At 37.6% G+C, this 23,499-nt stretch overlaps 1 protein-coding gene across 17 annotated transcripts in view; it reads right to left on the bottom strand.

Annotated features, from left to right (window-relative positions):
- LRCH1 (leucine rich repeats and calponin homology domain containing 1) overlaps positions 1-23,499 on the bottom strand; it is a 118,250-nt gene that overhangs the window by 42,192 nt on the left and 52,559 nt on the right. For 14 of the 17 annotated variants that reach the window (XR_007379272.1, XR_007379276.1, XR_007379277.1 and 11 more), the window contains exons 2-9: positions 20,420-20,564; positions 17,393-17,519; positions 12,874-12,979; positions 12,218-12,354; positions 9,760-9,887; positions 6,119-6,224; positions 4,794-4,899; positions 3,236-3,348 (exon numbers count right to left, since the gene is read on the bottom strand). Coding sequence is in view for 3 of the 17 variants with exons in the window: in XM_048957402.1 (XP_048813359.1) it covers positions 3,236-3,348; positions 4,794-4,899; positions 6,119-6,224; positions 9,760-9,887; positions 12,218-12,354; positions 12,874-12,979; positions 17,393-17,519; positions 20,420-20,564 (968 nt within the window). In the remaining 14 variants the exon portion in view is untranslated. The remainder of the gene's footprint in view (positions 1-3,235; positions 3,349-4,793; positions 4,900-6,118; positions 6,225-9,759; positions 9,888-12,217; positions 12,355-12,873; positions 12,980-17,392; positions 17,520-20,419; positions 20,565-23,499) is intronic. The other 3 variants (XR_007379278.1, XR_007379279.1, XM_048957425.1) reach the window with 1 other exon arrangement.

The raw sequence follows: 23,499 nt of genomic DNA, 5'->3' as shown, positions 1-23,499 counted from the left end.
TCCCCTTTTAAGATACTCATTACATGATCTTATTTTCATTGTTGAGATTTTATTGAGGTCAACAGCCCTTACCCTCCTTTAACTGCAAAAAGAAAGTCAAGTAGCATGAGAATTCTTCATTCTATGCCCCAGATTTCATTTGTGCCTTTCTCGTGTAAGCCAACAATGGTTCAATTGAGCGTGACTCTAGCTCTCATCTTATTTACTCTCCTCCCACATAAAGCTACATTTACAGAGCAAGGAAATTCCAAACAGACAAACTAACAATTATGTATTTAATCCATAACTATTAATAGGATTCCTACTTGGTAATTTTAACAGCTCTGTTTAAAAAAATCAAATCAAATCAAAACAAAACTGACATGCTACAGTTCAAATCAGTTGGCCTGTTATTTGGGATTCAGTGTAGGAATAAATCACAGCCTCCATTCTATTCATAACTGTGAAATGCTACATGTTAGAAAATTGAAGTCCCTTACTTACGCTTTCATTTACAATCTTAACAAGAAAGAAACTGCGAAAATTTCTCTTTCTTGGATGAATTACTGAAATAATTCAGCTGTCACTAAAGACAGAAGCTCTATGAGTAGAAGTGTAGTAGTTATAGAAATAGAGAATAAACAGCAGAAAACAAGCCTATCCTTTTTTTGTGTCATGGGCTTGGCACATCTGTCGCATCACCCTGTACCAATAAACACTATCCAGTTCTGTCAGATGTGTCACTGAAGGGTATACCAGCTCCTTTAACATTCCCCAAGGATGACACATTTTCCAGTAACAATCCTTAGTAGAACAAATAAAGCCATTCTTCACTCTTTTTTTCCAAGTTACTGATACAGAAATGAATCATATGATTTTTCCCATAACAAGGACACATTAAAAAAACTAGCAATTGTTCTAGAAGGCAAATCTCAGCCTCTGACATATTTATATAAATAGATATTGCCTTACAAATCAGGAATAACTTACGAAAACTACAGATTTACCAAGCCTGAACTCTTCTCCACTGCCTCTGGTATTGATTTAACGTTTTCACAGAATCACAGAATGGCCAGGGTTGGAAGGGACCTCAAGGATCATGAATCTCCAATCCCCCTGCCACACACAGGGCACCAACCTTCCCATTTAATACTAGACCAGGCTGCCCAGGGCCCCATCCAACCTGGCCTTGAACACCTCCAGGGACGGGGCATCCACAACCTCTCTGGGCAGCCTGTGCCAGCACCTCACCACTCTCTCTGTAAAGAACTTCCTCCTGACATCCAACCTAGATCTTCCCTCCCTCAACTTAAAACCATTTCCTCTTGTCCTGCTGTTATCTACCCTTTCAAAGAGTTGATTCCCCTCCTGTTTGTAGGCTCCCTTTAGGTACTGAAAGGCTGCAGTGAGGTCACCCTGCAGCCTTCCCCTCTCCAGGCTGAAAAAGCCCAGCTTCCTCAACCTGTCTTCATAGGAGAGGTGCTCCAGTCCCCCGATCATCTTTGTGGCTCTCTTCTGGACGCTCTCCAATGGCTCCCTCTCTTTCTTTTACTGAGGGCTCCAGACCTGGACACAGTAATCCAGATGGGGATTCACAAGAGCCCAGTAGAGAGGGACAATCGCCTCCCTCCCCCTGCTGGCCACCCCTCTTCTGATGGAGCCCAGGATACCATTTGCTTTGCTATTTTTTTAACTAGAAATTCAGTTTCAGAAGTCTCAAAATGCATGCTAGTACATGAGCACATATAAACCAAAGAATACAATTGACTCAAATCTCCAAAAGAAAATGCCCAGGGTTCAAAATCCTCTGGGGGAAAAAAAAAAAGATGCACTTATCTGTTCAAGTCATCAACTACTGCTCTCAACTGCCATAATGTTAAGAAGATAACAGAAAAATCCAAGAGCTTGCTTTGGCAACATTGTCATACTGACATTCAATACAGTAGCTTCCCTTACTGAACCACTGTCTGCTACACGTTATTTCATATCATACTATTTTATTACATGACAGAGGTTATTCCCAAGGGAATAGTATTTGCTAAGGAAAATCAAGATGATGAACATACAAGAACAAGCAAATAACAAGCACATACAGAATATAATCAGTCAACTTCAGATGTCTGTACTTCTGCCTTTGCAGAAGAAGATAAAAACATTCTAATCCCCTTCTGTCTAGTTTATTCACCTCAAATGTGTACATTTGTTGAAAATCTTTATGCAGGAAACCTACAATGTGTTAACCTTTTTACAGCAAGCTTTTAGTAAAGAAATCACTAAAGAACAAGCCAATAGAAGGTAACTCATTATGTCCTAAACACTCAGCATAAATAATTCTTACAGTTAGTGAAGTTTTAGGCAGTAAATCATTTGTGACCATAAATGCTGTTGAGTTCAGATCTGTACTTGTAAGTAATAGAAATAACAAGCAACGTGTATGCACTGAGTAAATAAAGTTTCCTGATAACTAACAGAGGAGGTTGTCACCTCAGAGGCTAGAAACAGTAAAACAGGATCTGTGAAGTTTTGCTACTAGAAAAAATAGAAGTTGCACAAATTGAGATTTTTTTTTTCAGAACCAACAGACTGTTTTTTTTTCTATTTTCAAGAAGCTGAAAGGTAGAAGAGAAAGTTTTCTCTTTCCAAGTATTACCTTTCAGCACACATTTTTCAGTAAGCAATACAACACAAAGATAGTACAGAGCCTCTTCACATTCCTCAAAACTATCCACAAAAGAAGAAAACTGATCCAGAAATATATATATTAAAAATCTTTTCTGGTCTATAAACCCAGTAGAGACTTCACTTCCACAAGAACACTACAAAACACCACTTTCTTAAATATCTTCTTGCATTACAACATTTTGAGCAAAAATATCCAGCAAATAAATGTCAGGATAAAAAGTACTCACTTGAAACTTCATTACAATCTTTCAAAACTCAGCTTACCTAATTATGTTTTTAAAAATAAATAAATCATTTGGCAGTTCTTGCTACATAATAAAGTATATTTCTTGAGTTCCCACACAGTGGTAATCACTACTGATTCACTGTTCATTTCTATGGGTCTTATTCTAGCTTTGCATTACATCAATTACAATTCTAAATCTATTTTTGCATTCTGCATCGTTTATGACAATGAATATTAACTGTGGTGTTTTATACATTAAAATGTCTGCAGTTCCTCACTCCTGATTGCTCTACGCTTAGGGAAGCAGTGAAAATATTTTCTGCCACTAAGAACTGAACACACACTTGCCTTAATGTAGCTCATAAATTCTGTAGTAAGAGCATCTGATTCATCAAGCCGGATTCCTGTCTCTCTTGATTTATCGTTGACAATCAAGTGAGAAGATCCCTGATGGAATTCCACTGAAAACAACAACAAAAGAAGACAAAATTATTTCCGGTTCAGCTGAAAATTTGCTACTCAAGAGAACACTAAAATTATGAGCTGAAAACCAAATGAACTCAAGTTTAAGTTCAAACCATATTTAAAAACCTCAAAAAAGTGCAGACTGTTGCATTCAAGGGAGAGATGTCCATTCATTGCAAAGTTTTAATAAATCAATATCCCTGGCTCAATACAGCTGTAGATCAAAAACAGCACAACAAGCACTGATTGCGTCAGTTTTTAACTACATGAAACATGCCTTGCCAGTACTGGTACGAGAACACAGTTGGAAAGCTACAGAATTATTTCAGGACAGTCGTGTCTCAGTCACTGACTAGCAGTTTTTTATGCAACTTAGAAGTTATGATGTGCAACAAACATCCAAAACTCTCAGCAGAAGTCGGTCACAATGATTCAGCCTATCAAACAAGGCAAATCTACTGTTTAACTACACTGTTTCTAGGACTATATACGCCTTTAATTCTCCTGCTTGAAACAGTTTGATCCCTTAGTCTTACTATATCAGTTGTATATTACTACATTCTGATGAGAATCTCAACTGAAATTCATTTAATCTAGCATGAAGCATTCATGAAATGCTGATTTCTATTTACACGGTGTCCAGCTCACTGATATTATCCTGCAACTTATCATTAGTATGTGCAGATCATGAGGAATCACCTTTCATCAGTACATAGGTAACATTAATGAAGGTATAACTTCAATAAAATATAGATATAACTACACACACTGTCACTCCACTTTTATACACTGCTAATTCAGAATCTGATCTGGTACTTGACAAAGTTATTAGACACTGAGATTACTGACTTGTAAGCGTGTTTTAAAATCACAGAATGATTTGAGTTGAAAGGGACCTTTAAGATCACGTAGTTCCAACCCCCTGCTATAGGCAGGGACACCTCCCTCTAGACCAGATTGATTCTCACTTTTTTTCCCCTGATGAGAAACAGAATTTATTAACCCTTGAGACAAGGTGCAAGAAGTTCATTGAAACCATCACCAAAAATGACTATACTCAATTTGGTATAGTTTAAAACTGGTGTAAGTAAAACCTTTTTCTGTTTTAAATGACTGCACAGGCATTCTTGAAAGCCTCTTGGATAAGAAGGCATTTACTACGAAGAAATTAATTGTAAAAATTCTTACTGATTGATTATAATATCAGCAAGAAAAATCAACTTAAGGTATTTATCCAGAGCAAAATCAAACACTGAATATTCCAGTGAAAAACAGTGGTAACCACAATGGTTCTAAGTTGAAGTTCCTGTTTTTAGACAGAAGACTAGAAAGACTAATCAGTACTCGCTGTGCTGTGACATTTTCAGACTCCATTTACAGTCTTATACAGTTATCAACAGAAATTTCCTGTTTTTAACCTCCACAGTTTTGACATTCCAACCTTTTCTTGAGTTAGCATGGTGACCTGAATCTTCCTTTACAACCTGATCTTCTTCCACGATGTCTGACATTGGAACATTAAAGCTGATAGTATCTTCATCAGACGGCTAAGAAGAAGTCAGAGAAACAACATTTTCACGCTAAATCCAAGGTTGATAAAAATACGTGCTTTCACTCAAAAGCTAACAACTTCAGGAACTGCAGTAACAGCAGAATAGTTTCTAAGCCTCTTTGAATGGACTGCATGTTCTTACAGTTATGTAAAGGCTTTCCCAAATAATTGGCAACCACTGTGTTTATATGTGTTCCTGTATTTAACAGAGTATAACTGGATTCATTTTCTATTTGCTTTGGCAGTATTGCAAATTCAGTATCTAAGCTTGATTCTTTCCAAACAAGTGTCAAAAGCAACAGACTTTTCCTCAAAGGAAGATAAAAATACATGAAAATTATTGCTTTTTTTTTTTTTTTTTTTTTAAAGTAGGAAGAAAACTATTCTTTTATACTCATTGAGTCAGACCACAAATTCTTTTAATTATACATTTCAGAAAGATTCTTACTGAAGTACAAGTTACTTACTTATTTATAATTATTACGAAGTCCAACTAACTGCTCATTTGAATACCTAAGAAAAGACTTCCCAGGAATTAGTGCTCTGTTCAGCTGAGTAGAGCCTCAGAAAGAAATTCTAGGAAACATGTAACTGTAGCTGTAACTGCTTAGTATAACATCACTCTCAGGAAGTCAACCTTTTTCTTTGCCCACTCACACAAAATAGCTCAAGAAAAACTTCTGAAGGCTTATTTCCAGCACTGCCTAACTGCCAGAGAATGGAAAAACACAGCATAGATGCACATGAAGATGTGCAAAAATTCTGAAGCTCCTGCTCTCCAGAAAACTACCATAACCACAACACCACAGAACATACCAGCACTGAGAATACGAACTCAAGTTAATCTCCCACATGAAAAATTCAGAAGAGGAAACTAGGAGCCAGACATACAACATTTGTATAACATTTATTTGGTTGGAACGAGTAGACAGCATTCTGGTTTGGACTCCATTTTCTAGATTATCACTTAAAACTGGCTGAAAATCATACAGAATTTTTTCTACTGGTGTTAGTAATTTGTCATCAAGTATCTCACTGCTATCTCCCAAAAACATGGATACAAAACTGGAAAAAAATCCCAATCTTCTTTTATCTTTGTTTTAAAGTTTTATAAGTGATAAATTCATGCCATGGACGTGGTTGCACAGTTTTCACAGTTAAAAATGTAGCTATACATATTAAGAAATAAGAGTGCGGAGAAAGGGGCAACTTACCTCTGTTGCTGACAAACGCTTATCACCATTGTCACTACCAACACCTGAATCCGAGTCCTTTTTACTTGGGTAGAGGTCATCAATGCTAGATGTGAACAGAAAACAACTGAAAGGTATCACAGCATGTACAGTTAGAATTCTGTCCCATTTTCACTTCGAGAAAAATTCCAACAATTATCAATGTCAGTGAAGAAATCATAGAGTCATAGAATCCTTTGAGTTGGAAGAGACCTCTGAAGGATGTCTAGTCCAATTCCCCTACAGTGAACAGGAACACCACCACTAGATCACTCTGCCCAGGGCCTGATCCAGCCTCACCTTGAAAGTCTTCAGGGATGGGGCATCAACCACATCACTGGGCAACCTGTTCCGGTGCCTCACCACCCTCACTTTAAAAGCCTTTTTCCTTATGTTCAACCTAAATCTGCCCTCTTTAAGCTTGAAGCCATTTCCTCTTGTTCTAACACCACAGGCCCTGCTAAAGAGTCTGTCCCGTTCTTTCCTGTAGCTCCCCTTTAGATACTGAAAGGCCGCACTCAGGTCACCTCACAGCCTTCTCTTCTCCATGCTGAACAGCCCCAGCTCTCAGCCTGTCCTCATAAGAGAGGTGTTCCATCCCTTGAATCATTTTTGTGGCCCTCCTCTGGACCCACTCCAACAGGTCCATGTCTCTCCTGTGCTGACTCCACATTTGGACGCAGTACTCCAGGTCAGGTCTAACCAGTGCAGAGCAGAGGAGCAGGATCACATCCCTCACCCTGTTGGCTACACTGCTTTGGATGCAGTCCAGGACACGATTGGCCTTCTAGGTTGTGAGAGCATATTGCTGTCTCATGTCCAGCTAACATCTACCAGTACCCCCAGGTCTTTTTCGGCAGGGCTGCACTCAATCCTTTCTTTCCCTGTTTTGTATTGGTAGCAGGGGATGCCTTGAGGCAGGTGAAAGATCTTGCAATTAGCTTTGTTGAACCTCTTGAGATTCACCCGGGCTCACTGTTCAAAGCTCTCCAGGTCCCTGTGGATGACATCTCATCCCTCTGGTGTATTGACTGCATCGCACAGCTTGGTGTCATCTGCAAACTTGCTGAGGGTGCACGCGGCCCCACTGTCAATGTCACTGATGAAGACACTAGAGTATTGGTTCCAGCACTGACTCCTGCAGGACACTACTCATCACTGATCTCCATCCAGACATTCAGCAATTGACCACCACTCTCTGGACTTGATCCACTGCAAGCAAGTTCTTTGTCCATCAAACAGTCCACCCATCAAATCCACATATTCCCAATCTGGAGAGCTGAATGTTGTGGGGTGCCATTTCAAAGGCCTTACTCACCTCCCTGCCTTTCATGTGCCTTAGCACAGCTTCCAGGAGGATCTACTCCATGATCTTTCTGGGCAGAGGTGAGACTGACAGGTCTGTAGTTCCCAGAGTCATCCTTTTTCCCTTCTTAAAAATGAATGTGATGCTGCCTTTTTTCCAGTCACCATCAGGGTCTTCACCTGATTGCCATAACTTTTCAAATATCATTGAGAGTGGCTCGGCAACTACATCAGCTAATTCCCTCAGGACTCTAGAATGCATTTCATCAGGACCTACAAACTAGCTTAGTATGGATACAAACTACACATCTGCAGTCTGCTAGTAGTAAAGTAGGATGATGGAATGGTTCATTAGCTTATGGATTAATGAAAACAACAGAACAATCCATCATAAAGGTCGTTGCTTTTGTCTGTGCGCTGGACAAAAATATTTAGCTAATAGCCAAGTAGCACACTAGGATTCAGACTGAAGTAATTTAGCCATGTCACAGAAAACTACACTAGCTGAACTCAAACTGGAGTCAACTAATTAAAAAGTAACCATCAATCCATTAAAAATGAACTGTTAACTCCCTGGAGCTTGGAGTAATTATTAACATAGAAACCTCCTTTGGAGGCTTTAAAATAGATTTTGAAGTTTAATATTTCCAGAAAATGACTATAATAATTGCAACTGCCATCTCTTCAGGATTTTTATTATTGCCTAATATGACCTCCGCTCATTTTAAAGTACACCAATAGATGAATACACTCATCAGTTAATTATTTTTTTTCCTTTACTTCCTTCTCATTTGCAATTCTGAATGTTGCAAACCTAAATTGAGATTAACACAGCGATTTTGAAAAGTACTTTAACAATCTTCACATGAAGAAGGTATTTGCTTCAGCTTAATCTCCCATTATGTTATCAGTAAACTCAAAAGATTGGAGACATTCAATAGCCATCTGGATGTAAACCTCCAGCTGTTCTTGCTTGGGGCAGGGTGGGTGGGCAGATATAGGGGGAAGGGTGATGTGTTAGACTATTTGAATCTAAATATACTGTGATTTTTATCAACGCTGTGGAAATCTTAACCAGGTTGTTTTTTTCCTTTTGAAGTGTGAAATAATTCTCTAAAGCAAAGGATCACATTTTCCAACTAAACAAAATATACACACACATTCAAATCGTTAACTGAATAAAATACATCATAAGAAAATTAAAGGTTAAATGGTAAGAATACATCCTCAAGCATCTATTTTAGCTTCAGTACTTTCTCTGTGACAGAACACTGAACTGCTAGTTATCAGCTGGTATCCTTTCTGTACTAGCCCTTTACCAGAATATTGACAGGGTGACTCTAGAACAGCTTTTTTTTTATCCCTCAGAGTGTTAGCAACATCTCTGTATTTTCATCAACATTTTGTTTTTACTGGGCACCCCCATAATTTTTCCATGGTTGTTTAATATAAACTTCTCACACTGGCAAAGAAAGAGCTGGCTATGATTTGGTTTCCAATTAGCTACAAAGATTCCCATAAAAAGGATCTCCCTCTCTTGGTCTAAGAAATTGAAGACATTGTCTTTCATTTTGCCAAATAAATTATTAATAAAATTTAATTTCACTTCAAAAGAATATCAACACCCACTCAATTCTCTTTGTTGGATGAATTAGATTAGATGTTAGGAGGAATTTATTTACCCAGAGATGAGTGAGGCACTGGCACAGCTGCCCAGAGAAGCTGTGGGTGCTTCACCCCTGGAGGCATTCAAGGCCAGGTTGGATGGAGCTTTGGGCAACCCCATCTAGTGGGTGGTAACCATACCCACTGTGGAGGGGGTTGGAATTGGATGGCTAAGATCCCTTCTAACTCAAGACATTCTGTGATTCTATGAAGAAAAAAAGCTTAACAGAATTACACAACTCTAATAACACATATATCAAAAATGAAGCAAGAAGTGAATTTCTTTTTAGTATATTAACAGATTTACAATGAAGATCCAACACCAGGTTATACTACCTTCTTAATTACTTTCAATATATTCCAGTAGTATACTAGTAGGTTAAATTTAAGCAAAGGCTTACTTCCAAGCTCTTTCCTAACATGCTGCTGACTTTAATCAGAATCAGTTGTTAAAAATACTTTATTTTACTCTAAATCCGTCTAAGGGTTTCATAAGAATAAAATAAAGCAAAAGAAATTTCTGCTTGGAAAAGAGCTGTCTAAATGGAACCTAAACAACAAAAACTGTAGAAGCTAAGGATAAAACCATTTTTCACTTTGTTCCAAGATAATAAATATTACACGCAAAAAATAAGATTGATCTTGATTCATACCTTTCTTCCACAGGTTGTGGCAAATGTGGCTGTTCTATGGCATTAAGATACAGTGAGTCTGCTGTTTTAATCTGACAGGCCTGTACTGTCAGATATTTGAATATATGCACCTTCCCCTTTGTACAAATCTGTTAGGAAAAAAAGATGGGTTTATATGTAGAAAAAAGGAAACGTATTCCAAATTTTGCTTAGTGTAAAACTACTTGAAAACCAACTCATGAGGTCACAATAGAAATAACATAAAGGAAAACAGGATTGTATTTTTAAAGAAATGATTAAGAACAACTTTAACAAGCGAATCAATTGAGTGCATCAGTATGGATACTCTTAAGAGAGAAAACAGCAAAAGAATGTATTATATTTTAGAAAATCCAAATTCTCTCATAAAGAATTATGATTAATAAAACATATTTAGGCCTATTGCCAACTGTAAACTAAGTCATTATTTTACAAAATTAGTCAGCGGTAACATTTAATTAACCAATACATCCTTTACACACTGTCATACTGGTTTTATGGTGTTCAAGCATCTTTATGATGCATTTCACTTGCCTTTACATTCTTTTCTTTGACTGCACTCTAACTCACGTGCTTCCTGGGTGACAGGATGAGGGGAAATCGCCTCAAGTTGCACAAGGGAAAGTTTAGGTTGGATATCAGGAAACAATTCCTTACAGAAAGGATTGTTAAGCACTGGAATAGGCTACCCAGGGAGGTGGTTGATTCAGCATCCCTAGATGTGTTTGGATGTGGTGCTCAGGGACACGATTTAGTGGAGGGTTGTTAAAGTTAGGGTAGTATGATTAGGTTGTGGTTGGACTTGATCCTTAAGGTCTTTTCCAACCTGAGCAATTCTATGATTCTATGTTTTGAGCTTAGTAATTGCATCACCACAATTAGTTAAAGAAAGGAGCTTCTCTAATGTAATAAAAACTCTCAAATACTTCAACAGCTGCTGATCTAAAACAAGTGTACTAGATAAAGTTTGAATCTAGGGTCCAGTAACTCAACAAAGTTGTCCTTAAGCAGCAAACAGAAGTTCCATTTATGATCATTTCTCAGCATAGTCTACATTTGTAACAGGATCTTAATTTCCTCTACTGTAAATTTATTGTCATACATAGAGTAAAAAAAAAATAAAAAAATTAGTCATGCAGATTATGTTCTAGGCTATCAGAATATGTATATATTATGTATAGTAAATAAAAGCAAAAAACTTTCTAGAAATGGGCTTTTATTAACCCAGAACTGTGAGTTGGAAAGACCACGACCAGGGAAACAAAATCCCAGGCAGCTCTGAACACCTGCAGGATTTGCTGCTTCAGCTGGTCTTCAGGACCCAACAAAATTTTTCTCCTTCAAGGACAAAGAGGCCACCCAGAGAGATCTTGATAAACTGGGCTGGGCAATCACTAACCACATGAAATTTAACAAGAGCAATTCTATATCTGGGACAGGGCAGTCCTGGATATGTATAGAGAGCGGGAAACAAGAAGTTGGAGAGTTGTCCCACAGAAAGGGATCTTGAGGTTCTGGTTGTTGGAAACCAGAGTCAGCAGTGCGCACTGGCAATCAAAAGAGCCAACCATGTCATGGACTGCTAGGCAGGTGATGGAATGGACCACACCACTCTGCTCTCTGTCCGTGCAGCCTCACCTCAAGTCCTGTGTACAGTTTAGGGCACAACAAAAGAAGAACATAAAACTGTTAGAAAGTGTCCAAAGGAGGGCTATGAAGATGGTGAAGGGTTTAGAGAGGAAGACCTATGAGAAGCTGCTGAAATCCTATGGTTTGTTCAGCTTAGAGAAGAGGGACTGAAGAGAGGCCTCATGGAAGCCTACAACTTCCTCACGAGGGAAAGGCAAGGGCAGGAGCTGATCTCTTCTCTCTGGTGACAGTGGCAGGACCCACAGAAAAGGCATGGAGCTGCATCAGAGGATGCTCATGCTGGATTATCAGGAAAACGTTCTTCAGCAGAGGGTGGACTGGGCATTGGAACAGGCTTCCCAGGGCAGAGGGCACAATCCCCATCTGCCAGAGTTCAAGTACTGACTGTAAATGCTCTCAGGTTTGAACTTTGGGTGGTTCTGCATGGAGACAGTAGTTAGACCTTGTGGATCCCTTCCAACCTGTGATACTCTATGATTCCACGATTTATCAAGGAAGTTTCCCAACAACCTTCTTTTAGAAATTATACACATATACATTAAGCTTCAGATGGAGATAGGAGCAACAAAATGAATAGGTAGCTAACAGGGGAAATCTTCCAAAACAGCATTGGTTCAAGTAGTGTACAGACACAGAGAATATAGGACACTTTGTCTAGTTCATATAGTCACAACTAATGTCTGTCATTACTCGAATTCAGATACCTGCAATTGCAGAAGCTGACATTTTAAAGACTAAGTCATCATCCACCCAATATTAAGGCACAATTTAAATGACAGATGTTACTTACTTGTGCTGGTGGAGATTGCAAAGGATTGTTCTCAAGCAGCAGTACTTGTAACTGTGCCATCTTTCTAAAACAAATGGGAATCACAAGCACCTTATTGCAGGAAAAGTCAAACTTCACCAAGGGAAGCTGTACTAGTTCTAAAAACAATAGAAAAGACAAAAGGTAATATATCTGTAGTGATTTTTTGTAATTAAATAATTTTTCTAAATAAACTTCTTTATTTGTGTCATCAGAAAAGAAAAAGAAGGACTATTACTCCTCAGGTAATAAAATACAGGACATAATATCCTCTTTCCTCCCCTCCCCCCTCTTTCTAAAAAATACAAATTCTGACAGGAATGTTTTGTTTTTCTGTACAGAACAGAGGAAAAGAATGTTAATGAAACACAAGTGACAACAGATTTTAAAACACTTAGAAGCAGCTGACAGTTATCGGCATTCACAGGTAAGCATCTGTGCAGCTTAAGATACCTAGAATCATAAAGATAATTAATTAAAATCTTCAACGCTATTGTCTCCAGACACACAGTGAACTCAAATAGAAAACATTTCAACACAAGGTAGTTATTTTCTATTATTGCTTACTCACACGATTAAAGACTTTCAAAATACCAAAAACCCTAATGCCTTTATTATAGATTTTTCATAACTCATACCTTGGGGTAAAACTTCGAGGTAATTTCTTCTGACATTCAGTTCTTTTAAAGATTTCAGCAGGCCTATCTGTTGTGGCAAAGTTGTGATTTCATTGCAGCTGACATCCTACAGCAAAAGAAACAGAAATAATGAACTTTTGTCTGCAAAGTGAGAAATTGTAGCTAGTATGTTATTATCAGGGTAACATTTTATTGAACTGAAAACACACAACTATCAGCAGCCTGCCTTCAGTGGGCAAAGTAAGACGTGAGAAAATATTTACATGTTATTCGCAGCCCAGAGCAAATATTTATTTAGAAGTGAATTTTGAAAGTGAATTCTGTACAAACATTCAGAACAATTTGTTTAACACGTTCTACCTCTTTGCTCACATATGTATTTCAGCAACATGATTATATAAACTAAAAACCGTTTGGATGATGTATAAAACTGTTACTGCGTGAATTTGAGTTTTAAAAAGATTCTTATAGAGAAAATACTAAAGCAAAAGTTAGAAATAAATAGAAAACAGAAAAATGTCCAGAGAAGGCACGTATTCAATCAAATAGCAGGCCACACTAAAATAGAGCAGGCCTTGCTTGTAATTACAAGTTATTTAACATATTACTGTAACAGCTCATTCTTACAAGCCTAGACAGGTTCTAAGCAGGTCTGATTTTGAGGTCTAAATTCAGCTGGTTTTAGAGTGCTGGAACCAGTGGTCATTTTAGCATTTCCAAAGGAATAACCGCTGTAAAGTTGAGCTAAGGTTAAGGTGTTGAATGTTGCTAAGCAAGTGAATATTATTTTAAGGAAGCAATTCCTATACACCAGCATTACTGTGAAGTATGATATTTTTATGATACTATCGCTATTAAGTTATCACAAAAAACTGCCATTAATCGGTTCTAAAAAAATAAAAATCAACTTATTGGATTAAGTCAGTCTAAAACAAGACAGTTATCACATATTAGCTATCACTTGTACTGCCAAACTGTCTAAACTCAGTATGGAATCAGAAGGGCATTGAAACCTGTGGCTAAATGCCAGGTAATCTGTCAGTTTCAATCACGTTACTTTCTGAATAGAAAATAGAGAAAGCCCTGTATCATATGAGAGCCAAGTGGGGTGTAATGCCAAGTTTTCCCCAACAGATTAAGGGTAAAATCCTTATATACCCCTTTCAGAGGGTTCATGGCCATTCTTGATTGTTTCAGACGATGGATTTGTACAGCACATGGGAGCTCTTCAACTACAGAATTCCTCAAAGTCAGTCAGACTTCCAAGTCATCTCCTTGAAGATGGCTGCTTCAATACTAGTGAAAAGCATTACATTAACTCTGTACCTTCGATTCTAAAAATTAGTTAATGCAAAACAACAGTAATAGCAAGATCTGATCTGGCAGTGTCATTCTTTTTATCAGATGTGTTTCTTCTCATCATCTCACTGTTGCCAAAATTTCCTTCCCTTGTCAAAACAGAGTCAGGGAATTTTAGCTTTAAGACAAGGAAATTAAAAACACCAGTTAACGAGTGCTTCTTTTATCCAAACTATGGTGCGGTTAATTGCAATGTCCCCAGATCATTTATTTTTAAAGCTTTACTGTCCTATTTTCAATTTACAAACTTTAAGTGAGTTTATTATTAGACACTCATCTTTAGAGCAAAAAATTGAAATTCAAAGTCACCTTGTGGCAGAGAAACTCTAGATCAAGTACACTTACATGCACATCAGAACAAGTAAGGGAAAAAGAGTTTTAAAGGAAGTGCAAAAGGAATGTCTGACAGTGCGGAGCCTCAAAGCATCCATAAAAAGACCTGATCTCTTATGACAGCCATGTCAGTACTCACCAGAGCTCTGCAGACAGTTGTATCCTACTAATCTAACTTCAGATATATACATTTTTTTATTACTATGCATAAATAGAGAGACCTATTATATTATTTCCAGTTATACTTACTATACCTGATGAGTATATATGTGACAGTGTTTACCTTAAGCTTTCCAATTACTTTGATTATATTGCTTTCATTATTGCCAAAGTCAAATGCCTGTGTTTTTCAAGCCAATTACATTTTTGGAGAAATGTGGCAATTAGCAGTTTGGAACTTCACTGATGGGCATCCACAGACAGTTGAAATCAAGTCCAAACTACTACTCAGGTTACAGGGCTAGTCTTTGCTGAAGGTCAGACTTCTTGCATTAACATCATTATGTCCTCATTGGTTATTTGCTAGCATGACAACATGGATAATTTCTCACAATTAGAGAAAAGTAAGGCTCCCTGAAATTTAACAGCAACTTCTGTGGCACACAGCTCAATGCCTTTAAGACAACTATCGGACTACACAGAAGAACCCTACCCTACAATTTAAAAGAAAATGTAAAAATTAACATTACTTAATGTACCAGTTATTCAATGTCACAGCTACTAAATGCTTCTAAACATAAAAATGTAATAAAAAAAAAAAAGAAGAGAAGGAAGAAAACAATTATTTGGGAAGACCTGACTTAACCTGCAGCATAACTGCTGTTACCTTTCCAGAGTGACCACAGAAGTAAAACCTGTTTCAAAAGTTAGATTAAAAAAGAAAAACCATTTGCTATGTACATTCAGATTTACTGCAAGCAGCCTAGGAAAAGCTGTAAAACACTGAAAATCTGATGCTTGCCAAAGTGCTGGTAAACCAAGAACCGAATGCAGGCAGTTGGCGTCTGCCACCTCTTAGGACTGATCCCTTGGGCCAGGCCAGCATCAGCATTGCCCTGCCAAGGAGCTGCCTGGTAGTGTCACCTGCATGTTATTCAGGCTGGCATTGCTCTCACACAGCTGAACATTTCATGCAACAACAACTGCAGCATGATCTAATCTTTTTTTTCCCCTCTATTCGTTCTAGAATAACAACCACTTTATTATCTAAGCTGTATGATGGTAAATATAACTATCCAGATACAGCTCTCAATTCAGTGCTTCATCCCAGTCATTTCGAGCTCAGTAATGAACTTATTTCATTGGAAATGTTCAAAGTACTCATGGTAGAACCAACCTAAATAATGAGGGCATCTGAACCGAAGTACACCTAATCTAACAAGAATTATTATTCACCCCTTCAGTTTAACAGTTTAACAGTTCTGTCCAATCATTCTATGCCCTAAGTTAGGATGTGTTTAGTACTGTTCAGCCATAAATAAGACTGGACCTATAATTTCTTACTGAACCTATTTTAAGCACAATAGAAACAATGCTACAGCCTGACATGTTTTTGAAGGTAATTCAATCAAAACAATTTCAGTAACCTGATTAAATCCCTTAAGAAAAGTACTTCAAACTGCTAGATCAATTATTAATACTTACTAAGAATCAGTAAACAGTAATAGAACAGAACTGGCAGCGTTTAACTTGGATATAAAAGGTAACTTCTTCCCTCCCCAAACCAGATTCATTACAATAAATAGTATAAGCCTGATACAACAAAGTGTTGTACAGGAAAAAATGGAAGAAAGGAGAAAGCCCCATAGTTGTTGCTTCACATATGAGGACTCAGGACCAGCACTGGCTCCTAAAGCAAGGTTAGCTCAAAAGAATTCAGTGGAGAAATTATTATTATAAAAATGTCAGTATGATAAGCAGGTACTTTCTGATAGCAACAAGATGCACAAGATAAGTGCAGCCAATGGTGATATCAGCAGCTGGGAGAAAGTTCACATTTCATTGTTTTGCTCTGCATAAACTGGCAGTTTGTTTATGAGAAATTGTTTTCCAACTGAGAGGTCAAGGTGAACAGAAACAATCACAAGGCATTACACATGTGCCAGAGAGAGTTCAGGAAGCATACAACATAAAAAGATGTAGATAAAAGGAGGAGGAAAGGGAAGCACTCATATACATAATTTCATACACATAACTATAGAAACCATATATAACTAAATAAATTTTAAGTTATGTATCAAATAATTTCTGCGCTTCCCGATTCTCATTTGTTAGACAGTGTATTGTAGATGCAAAACTACTGCATGCAGAAATAGTAGTCATCCAGTCAGCTTTGAAAAACCAAGAGGAATATAGCCTGTAAATCTGTTTAGGCAGATGTTTGAGCAAAGTTGCATGACAAAAATAGTGAAACAAAACGCAAACAGACTGCTAAGATCAGTTTCATTAGCAGAATGCAGCGTGGTAAGCAGACAGCACTGGGAGAAGGGAAGAAGAGAGGTGGTATTGGATGACAGTATAGCTTTGCAGAACCTGATGCCAGAACCAGAAACACAGCAAAACAAGGTGCCAGAGCATGTATTCAGTACAACAGGTAAAGAAATTAAACATACAAGCTGAGTTTTGAATGAACAAAGGCAGCAATGTTACTTAGAATAGTCCTGAAGAGCAAAAAAAGGAAATTACTGTTACTACTCAATACACTTCAGAAGTCAAGTTATATGATATGGCATTATAGGAGGCATTTGTTTCAACATCTTTGCAAAGAGTATTTTATTGATTCTAGTTAGATACAAATAAAAACAAAATAGCAAAATTAGTAACATACCAGTTCCATTAACTGCTTTAGCTGACCTATCTCTTCTGGAAGGGAACCTAGCTTATTGTTGCTTGCAATTAAGACTTTCAAAGGAAGACCACACAGGCAAGCTGGCAAAGAAGAAAGTTGATTTCGACTGCAACAAAACAGAGAAAGAAAACAACCATTAAGAACACCAATGACATTCTACTGCACACTTGCATGAAGTTTTAGTTGTATGACTCCTACATTCTGATGGGTCAGACTTCCTGCAGATAACATGCAAGTTTTGGGATTGCAATCTTTAGGAAAACATTTGTAGATCACAAATACCTGCAACTACTGACTAAACAGTCAGTGGAGAATCACCACTCTGGAAAAAAAAAATATATCACTTTAACAACAATTTAAAAGTGATTTTCATCTACAATAGCTGCTTCCCCTCCTAACGAACACCAGAAATTCAGTTCAGGCAGTACTTAGCAGGTATTTCAATATTCCTATGTTTTCTCTACAGTCTACTCTATATGGCTTTTGGTTAAACTGAAAATGAACAAAAAAGAATTCCAGATTTACTTGCTATTTTCCCAGCTCCTTTTATACATTTATAGTTGAAAATCTCTTTGTACTTGTTGCTATTCCTCCAACCTCACAGACATCCCAAACTTAGTGGTGAACATTTCTGTAAGGAATCAAAGTCCAGAAGAAAAAAAATATACTCTTTTTAAATGCATCCTTTTTGCTCCTGATCTGCTTCCTGTTCACTGGTTAATGAATATAAGCCACAATATTATTCCTCTCTTAATTTGATAGAAGGCAGCCAGGCAACAATTCAATTTAGCATCAATTCATAAAAATTGCTATTACATATCACCGTATTCTGACTACCTAACAAACATTTCACTCTATTGGGAACAACTTTATTTTTCACCTTGAAAACGGGAAAACCAAAGAACAAGAAAAACATACATCTTTAGTATCTCACAAAGTTCATTGAAGTGTTAAAAGAGCAACTAAAAACACCTATTTCCCAGCCCTGTAACCTATAGACAACATACTTCAACATATTTTCCTTCATCATTTGAAAAAAACAAACAAAAAAAAATAGGGTAGATTGCAACAATCTTACACTACAAGACAGTTCTGTGCTATGGTGCAAAAGAACTTCTTCATGGTAAAGGTGACAGAGCACTGAAATAAGTTGCCCAGAGAGGTTGTAGAGCCTCCTCCTATGGAGATATTCAAGAAATGTATGGATGCCTACCTGTGTGACCTATTGTAGGGTACCTGCTTTAGCAGGAGGGTCAGACTCTATGATTTCTTGAGGTCACTTCCAACCCCTGCATTTCTATGATTCTGTGATATTAAAAATGATTTATTTTAACTGCATGGGAAAACATTTCAGATGATTACTCCCAGATGTTGATTAAGTCATACAACAAAAATAAGACTTTCATAGGGAGCTTTTTCATCAGCGATGTTTTGGGACTCACAGGAGAGTATGAGGAACAGCATTCTCTAACAAGGAGAATATAGGACCTAATCTCTAAGAATAAGTATTACTTGTCATGCCATATATTTCTTTATTCAAATTAGAGCCTAACAAAACAAGATCAGCTCCAAATCACTCACAGGCTTTCCTGAACACCAGTGAGACACCTCTGCCAAGCACATTGCTTAAAAACAATTTCCTTAAATAAAACTCGTATATAGTTTCGGTGCTTTGGTGGATACCACTCATCTCTTGGCATTGCTTTCTAACTCAGTTTAACATCTGGGCTTTCCTGGTACGAGACACAAAAATACTCATTTTAGATTGGCTGCCATTTTATTGCCGGGAAGAAACATGGCTACAAAATCAATCTCTCTTCTACAGATTGCTTGCTGTGTTCAACTTGTATTGAGGAAGGTCATATCCAAGCAAAGATAAAATTATTTCAGGAGATTTTAAGCTGAGGGAAATATCTTTAATTAGTAAAACTTGTAAATTTTCCATTTGTTTAGAATGTCCAACTTAATGTGATATCTGATAGCAACTTTTGAGTACTCTGGGTTTGCGATGACTCACATTCCATCACTGCACTGAAATAATTCATTCTAACTCATACATTTATGAAGATGTTCTATGCAAATTTGATTTCATCCTATCTTAATTTCTTTATGCAGATCTAACTGTAACACTACTTCAAATCTACAAGTCCTACTCTTGACGTGTGTGCATGTAGCAGGGTAGTATGTGTAGGGTAGTATGGTTAGGTCGTGGTTGGACTGAATGATCTTTAAGGTCTTTTCCAACCTGAGTGATTCTGTGATTCTATGTACTCAGGACACATTATTCTGTTGCAGTTTTTAAAACCAAAATTAGAATTCCATGGTACATGAACCTCATTCTTAAATCCCATATTATTATATCTTCATCATTACAGTTTCTACATATACTCAACTGCAAATGTACCTCCGTGCCTTGTCCCAGATGAAAAAGCACTGACATATATCCTCTCAAAGAGCAAAAAAAACCATTCAGTTGCACTTTAACCAATAGACATTCTCAATATTGATTACTATTCATGAGCAGTTTTCCTGGAAGAGAGACAGAGGTGTCTAATCCTCTGTCACTTCTTCCTAAAAAAGGTAGCAATTACAAGTGTGTCATAAGAGGAGGATATTAGTGATAAAAATCACACTTTTCCTGTCCATCTCCCTTGAGGAAAGCCTTGATCCTCTGTCCCTACAATAAGCACACCTAGCTTCACAAAATTTATTATTAAGTGGGAATGAAAAGAATCCAGCCATGCTGTTTTAATTAGCATTCTCAATTTGTTCAAAGAATAAGCGAAAGGATGTATGTTACTTAGTCCATCCTTAAGTAACTAAGTTTTTCATTTTAGCCTTTACAATGTCTTCACATAGAGAGCTGCATCTACAAGCAATGACTTTTTTTGCATTACAGTTTGCAATGAAAAGAAAAATGTAGTCAACTGTGCCAAGAACACAAAGTACAGACAAAAGCTCCTGACACGTTTGCAATTAAACAGAAAACGTAGTAGACAAACTTACCTCAAATTTAAGTAAGTTAGCATTCGTAAGTTCACTATGGCATCTGGAATAATTTTAATACAGTTGTGGTATAGATTTAGTGTTTCCAGTGACACAAAATGGCACAACTCCGTAGGAATCTCTGTTAATCTGTTCTTTGATAGATCTGAAAAGAGAAAGAGAGAAAACACGTTTTTTTAACCATCAGAAATACACATATTGAAAAACTATGCTTATTTATTAATATAAGGAAATAAATATAATCCTAAAGCCAGACAACAAATAAAGCCAATATTTTATTAAACAAAATAAAACTAGCCCTAACCTTTAGAACTTTGAAATGGAACAGAGTGTATATAAAAGAGCAAACATTCAATTAAAATTTATTTGGTCTAATAAAAAGTAATTATTTGCAGGATTCAATATGCTGAGAAAATGCTTGAAACCACAACCCAGTAAATGCTCCAAAGCTCAAATATTATGTCTCAAGACTGATACACAGATTTGCAAGAACAACCATGTTCTATCATCAGAAACCACACAAAAGTCACTCATACAACCAGACTGATAACGCGATCTGGAGAATGATCATCTCTTTAAGTGGAAGGAACAGGAATATGCCTGAGCAAAGCAAACAAACAAACAACAACAAAAGATGTCTGATAGAAAGGATACAAGGAAAATGGAAATCTTGTTGATCCCCTCGTATCTTGCCACTAGCTCAAGCTTCCTCCCTGCTCCTTCAGTGCTTCTTCTGAAGCTTACTTTCTTTAACTGCAAGAAGGTGAAGGATCCAAAGTTTAGCAGACACACCTCTAGAGCATCTCATCTTTTCAGGATCATAAAAATAATTTTGCTTTTGTGAACAAACTGGCAGAAGCTCGAAAGTCTTCTTAATAATTTTGCCATGTTGGGCTCAGTTTGCTGTACAAAGGTACAATTTCAGCTCAAAACTGTTGCCACAAGGTAAGTCTTACCACTTTTGGTGTTGTTCCTGTTTCCTGCAACACAAGCTGCAATTCATCACTCTTCATTGCCCCTGTCAGCCTCCACTTTGCTTCACTTCCATCAATAACCAGTCTCACTACTCCAAACTTGACCAAGATAACAGCAATGGCCAACAAGTGCAAAAAGGGAGAGCGGTCCTGCTAACTCAAATGGTGAATGGATGAATTGAGCACCTCTGTCAAAATTATTCACCCGTAAGTTCCTATACAACAGCAATGCTTGAAATGCTCTGCTTTGTCTTAGGAGACTTCGATGGTGGTTAGATGCAGCATTACCTCTGTTTCTACTTTCCTTCGCTGCTGCAATCAGAGATAGGAAATTTGTGAATGCCATCCTTTCTTTAAAGTAGAAGAAAGGTCTTCAGTGATCCTCTGTTTCAGTGCTTAATCCTCTCATGTTGTCCGTTTGCCATGTAGCATGGCATTCCAAAAAAAAACTGAACGCAGGTTCCCTACCCTGCTGCCATAATATCTGATAATAAATATAGCTAACAACAGAAGATTGACATGTTATGACTAAGAATTGTGCAACAGATCTTCCTACTGTACAATCTGGTCTCAAAGAAAATCTTCCCCTTTTTTAAGCCACACTTTCTGTAGTGACATCCCCACACCATCGCTATCATTTCATCCAGAGCAGGGATGGAGCAGGGTGGTTCTGAAGAGTAAACTGGAACTCAGCCCTAGGCTGAAGATACCTCCAGGGATCTGGGTGGCACGCGAGGAGTGGCCTATCACCTTTGCTTTGATCCTCTGAAAGTAATACACACAGCTAAGACTGGGAACACAACAGTGTTACTTCTCTCTGTGCTACTAAAGCTGCAGCCTACCATCCAGGCCCCAGCTTCAATTCTATTCTCATTTCCTTTCACATCAGATAAAATGATCTGTTGACACTACTTTTCCCTTATCCCGTAAAAAATCTTGGACTTCCAAGAAATGGAAGAGTATCTAGATTGATCCCGTTCCTCTGACAGACATTAAAGAGCACAGTATTATTATTTTTATTACAATTTTTACATTTTAAAAATTGTTCTTAATGCTATCCTTTGTTCTCAAGGGCTTCAAGACTGTTAATGTGAAGAAGGACAAAATAAAATACCCACAGATGATAACAAACAAAATCCTCCCTGTTATCCCTCAGGACACTGGGGTGTTGGACACAATGTGTATACAACAAAGGAATTCAATTAACTTACAACAAAGGAAGTCCATTATTTATTATTGTCAAGTTATCACAGGTTTTAGTTCATTTCAACAGTATTATATCTCCTGTTGCTTCCTAAACAATAATAAGAAAAGAATTATATCTGCTGAGTAAGGTGGAGAGGTTGTGGTCTCCTCTGGAGAGATGCAAAACCTGCCTGTGTGATTTCCTGTGGAACATACTGTAGGAAACATGGGGCTGAATTCTCTGATTTCCAGAGGTCCTTTCCAAGCCCTACAACTCTGACTCTGTGAAAAGCTGTATGTCTTACTTATTACTCTTAATACTCGGTTAGCTTTATTCAATCAAAAATGGAGCCTCTGTACATGATACAGGTGAGAAGAAAGCCTGGCAGCTTCTAAGTGGCTTTAAAAATTCCAAGAAGAAAAGCACATCTTTTCAATGCTGAAAAGTAACGGAAACATTCTGCAAATAAACTCAATACTGTATCTCATCATTAACAAACTTCTGAAAGTTACATAATTAGTTTGATGTTACTTACACCAAGGTACTTCTGATTCTTTTGGATAGTAATAGGACAAGGGGGAATCATAGAATCATGAGGTTGGAAAGGACCTACAAGATCATCTAGTCCAACCATCCTCCCATCACCACTGCTACCACAAGCACTAAACCAAATCTCACAGCTCCTCATCCAGATGCCTCTTGAACACTGCCAGGAACGGCGCCTCCACCACCTCCCTGGGCAGCCATTCCAGTGCCTGACCACTCTGAGACAAAAAGTTCTTCTTTATGTCTAAGAATGGTTTTAAGCTGAGATGGGAGATTTGGTTAGATATTAGGAGGAAGTTTTTCACACAGAGGGTGGTGATGCACTGGAACAGGTTGCCCAAGGAGGCTGTGGATGCCCCATCCCTGGAGGCATT

Source organism: Lagopus muta, chromosome 1 (genome assembly GCF_023343835.1).
Source record: "Lagopus muta isolate bLagMut1 chromosome 1, bLagMut1 primary, whole genome shotgun sequence".
Classification (NCBI taxonomy): Eukaryota; Metazoa; Chordata; class Aves; order Galliformes; family Phasianidae; genus Lagopus; species Lagopus muta.
The sequence above is the reverse complement of the archived record's forward strand: the minus strand, read 5'-3'. Positions and strand labels throughout refer to the sequence as shown.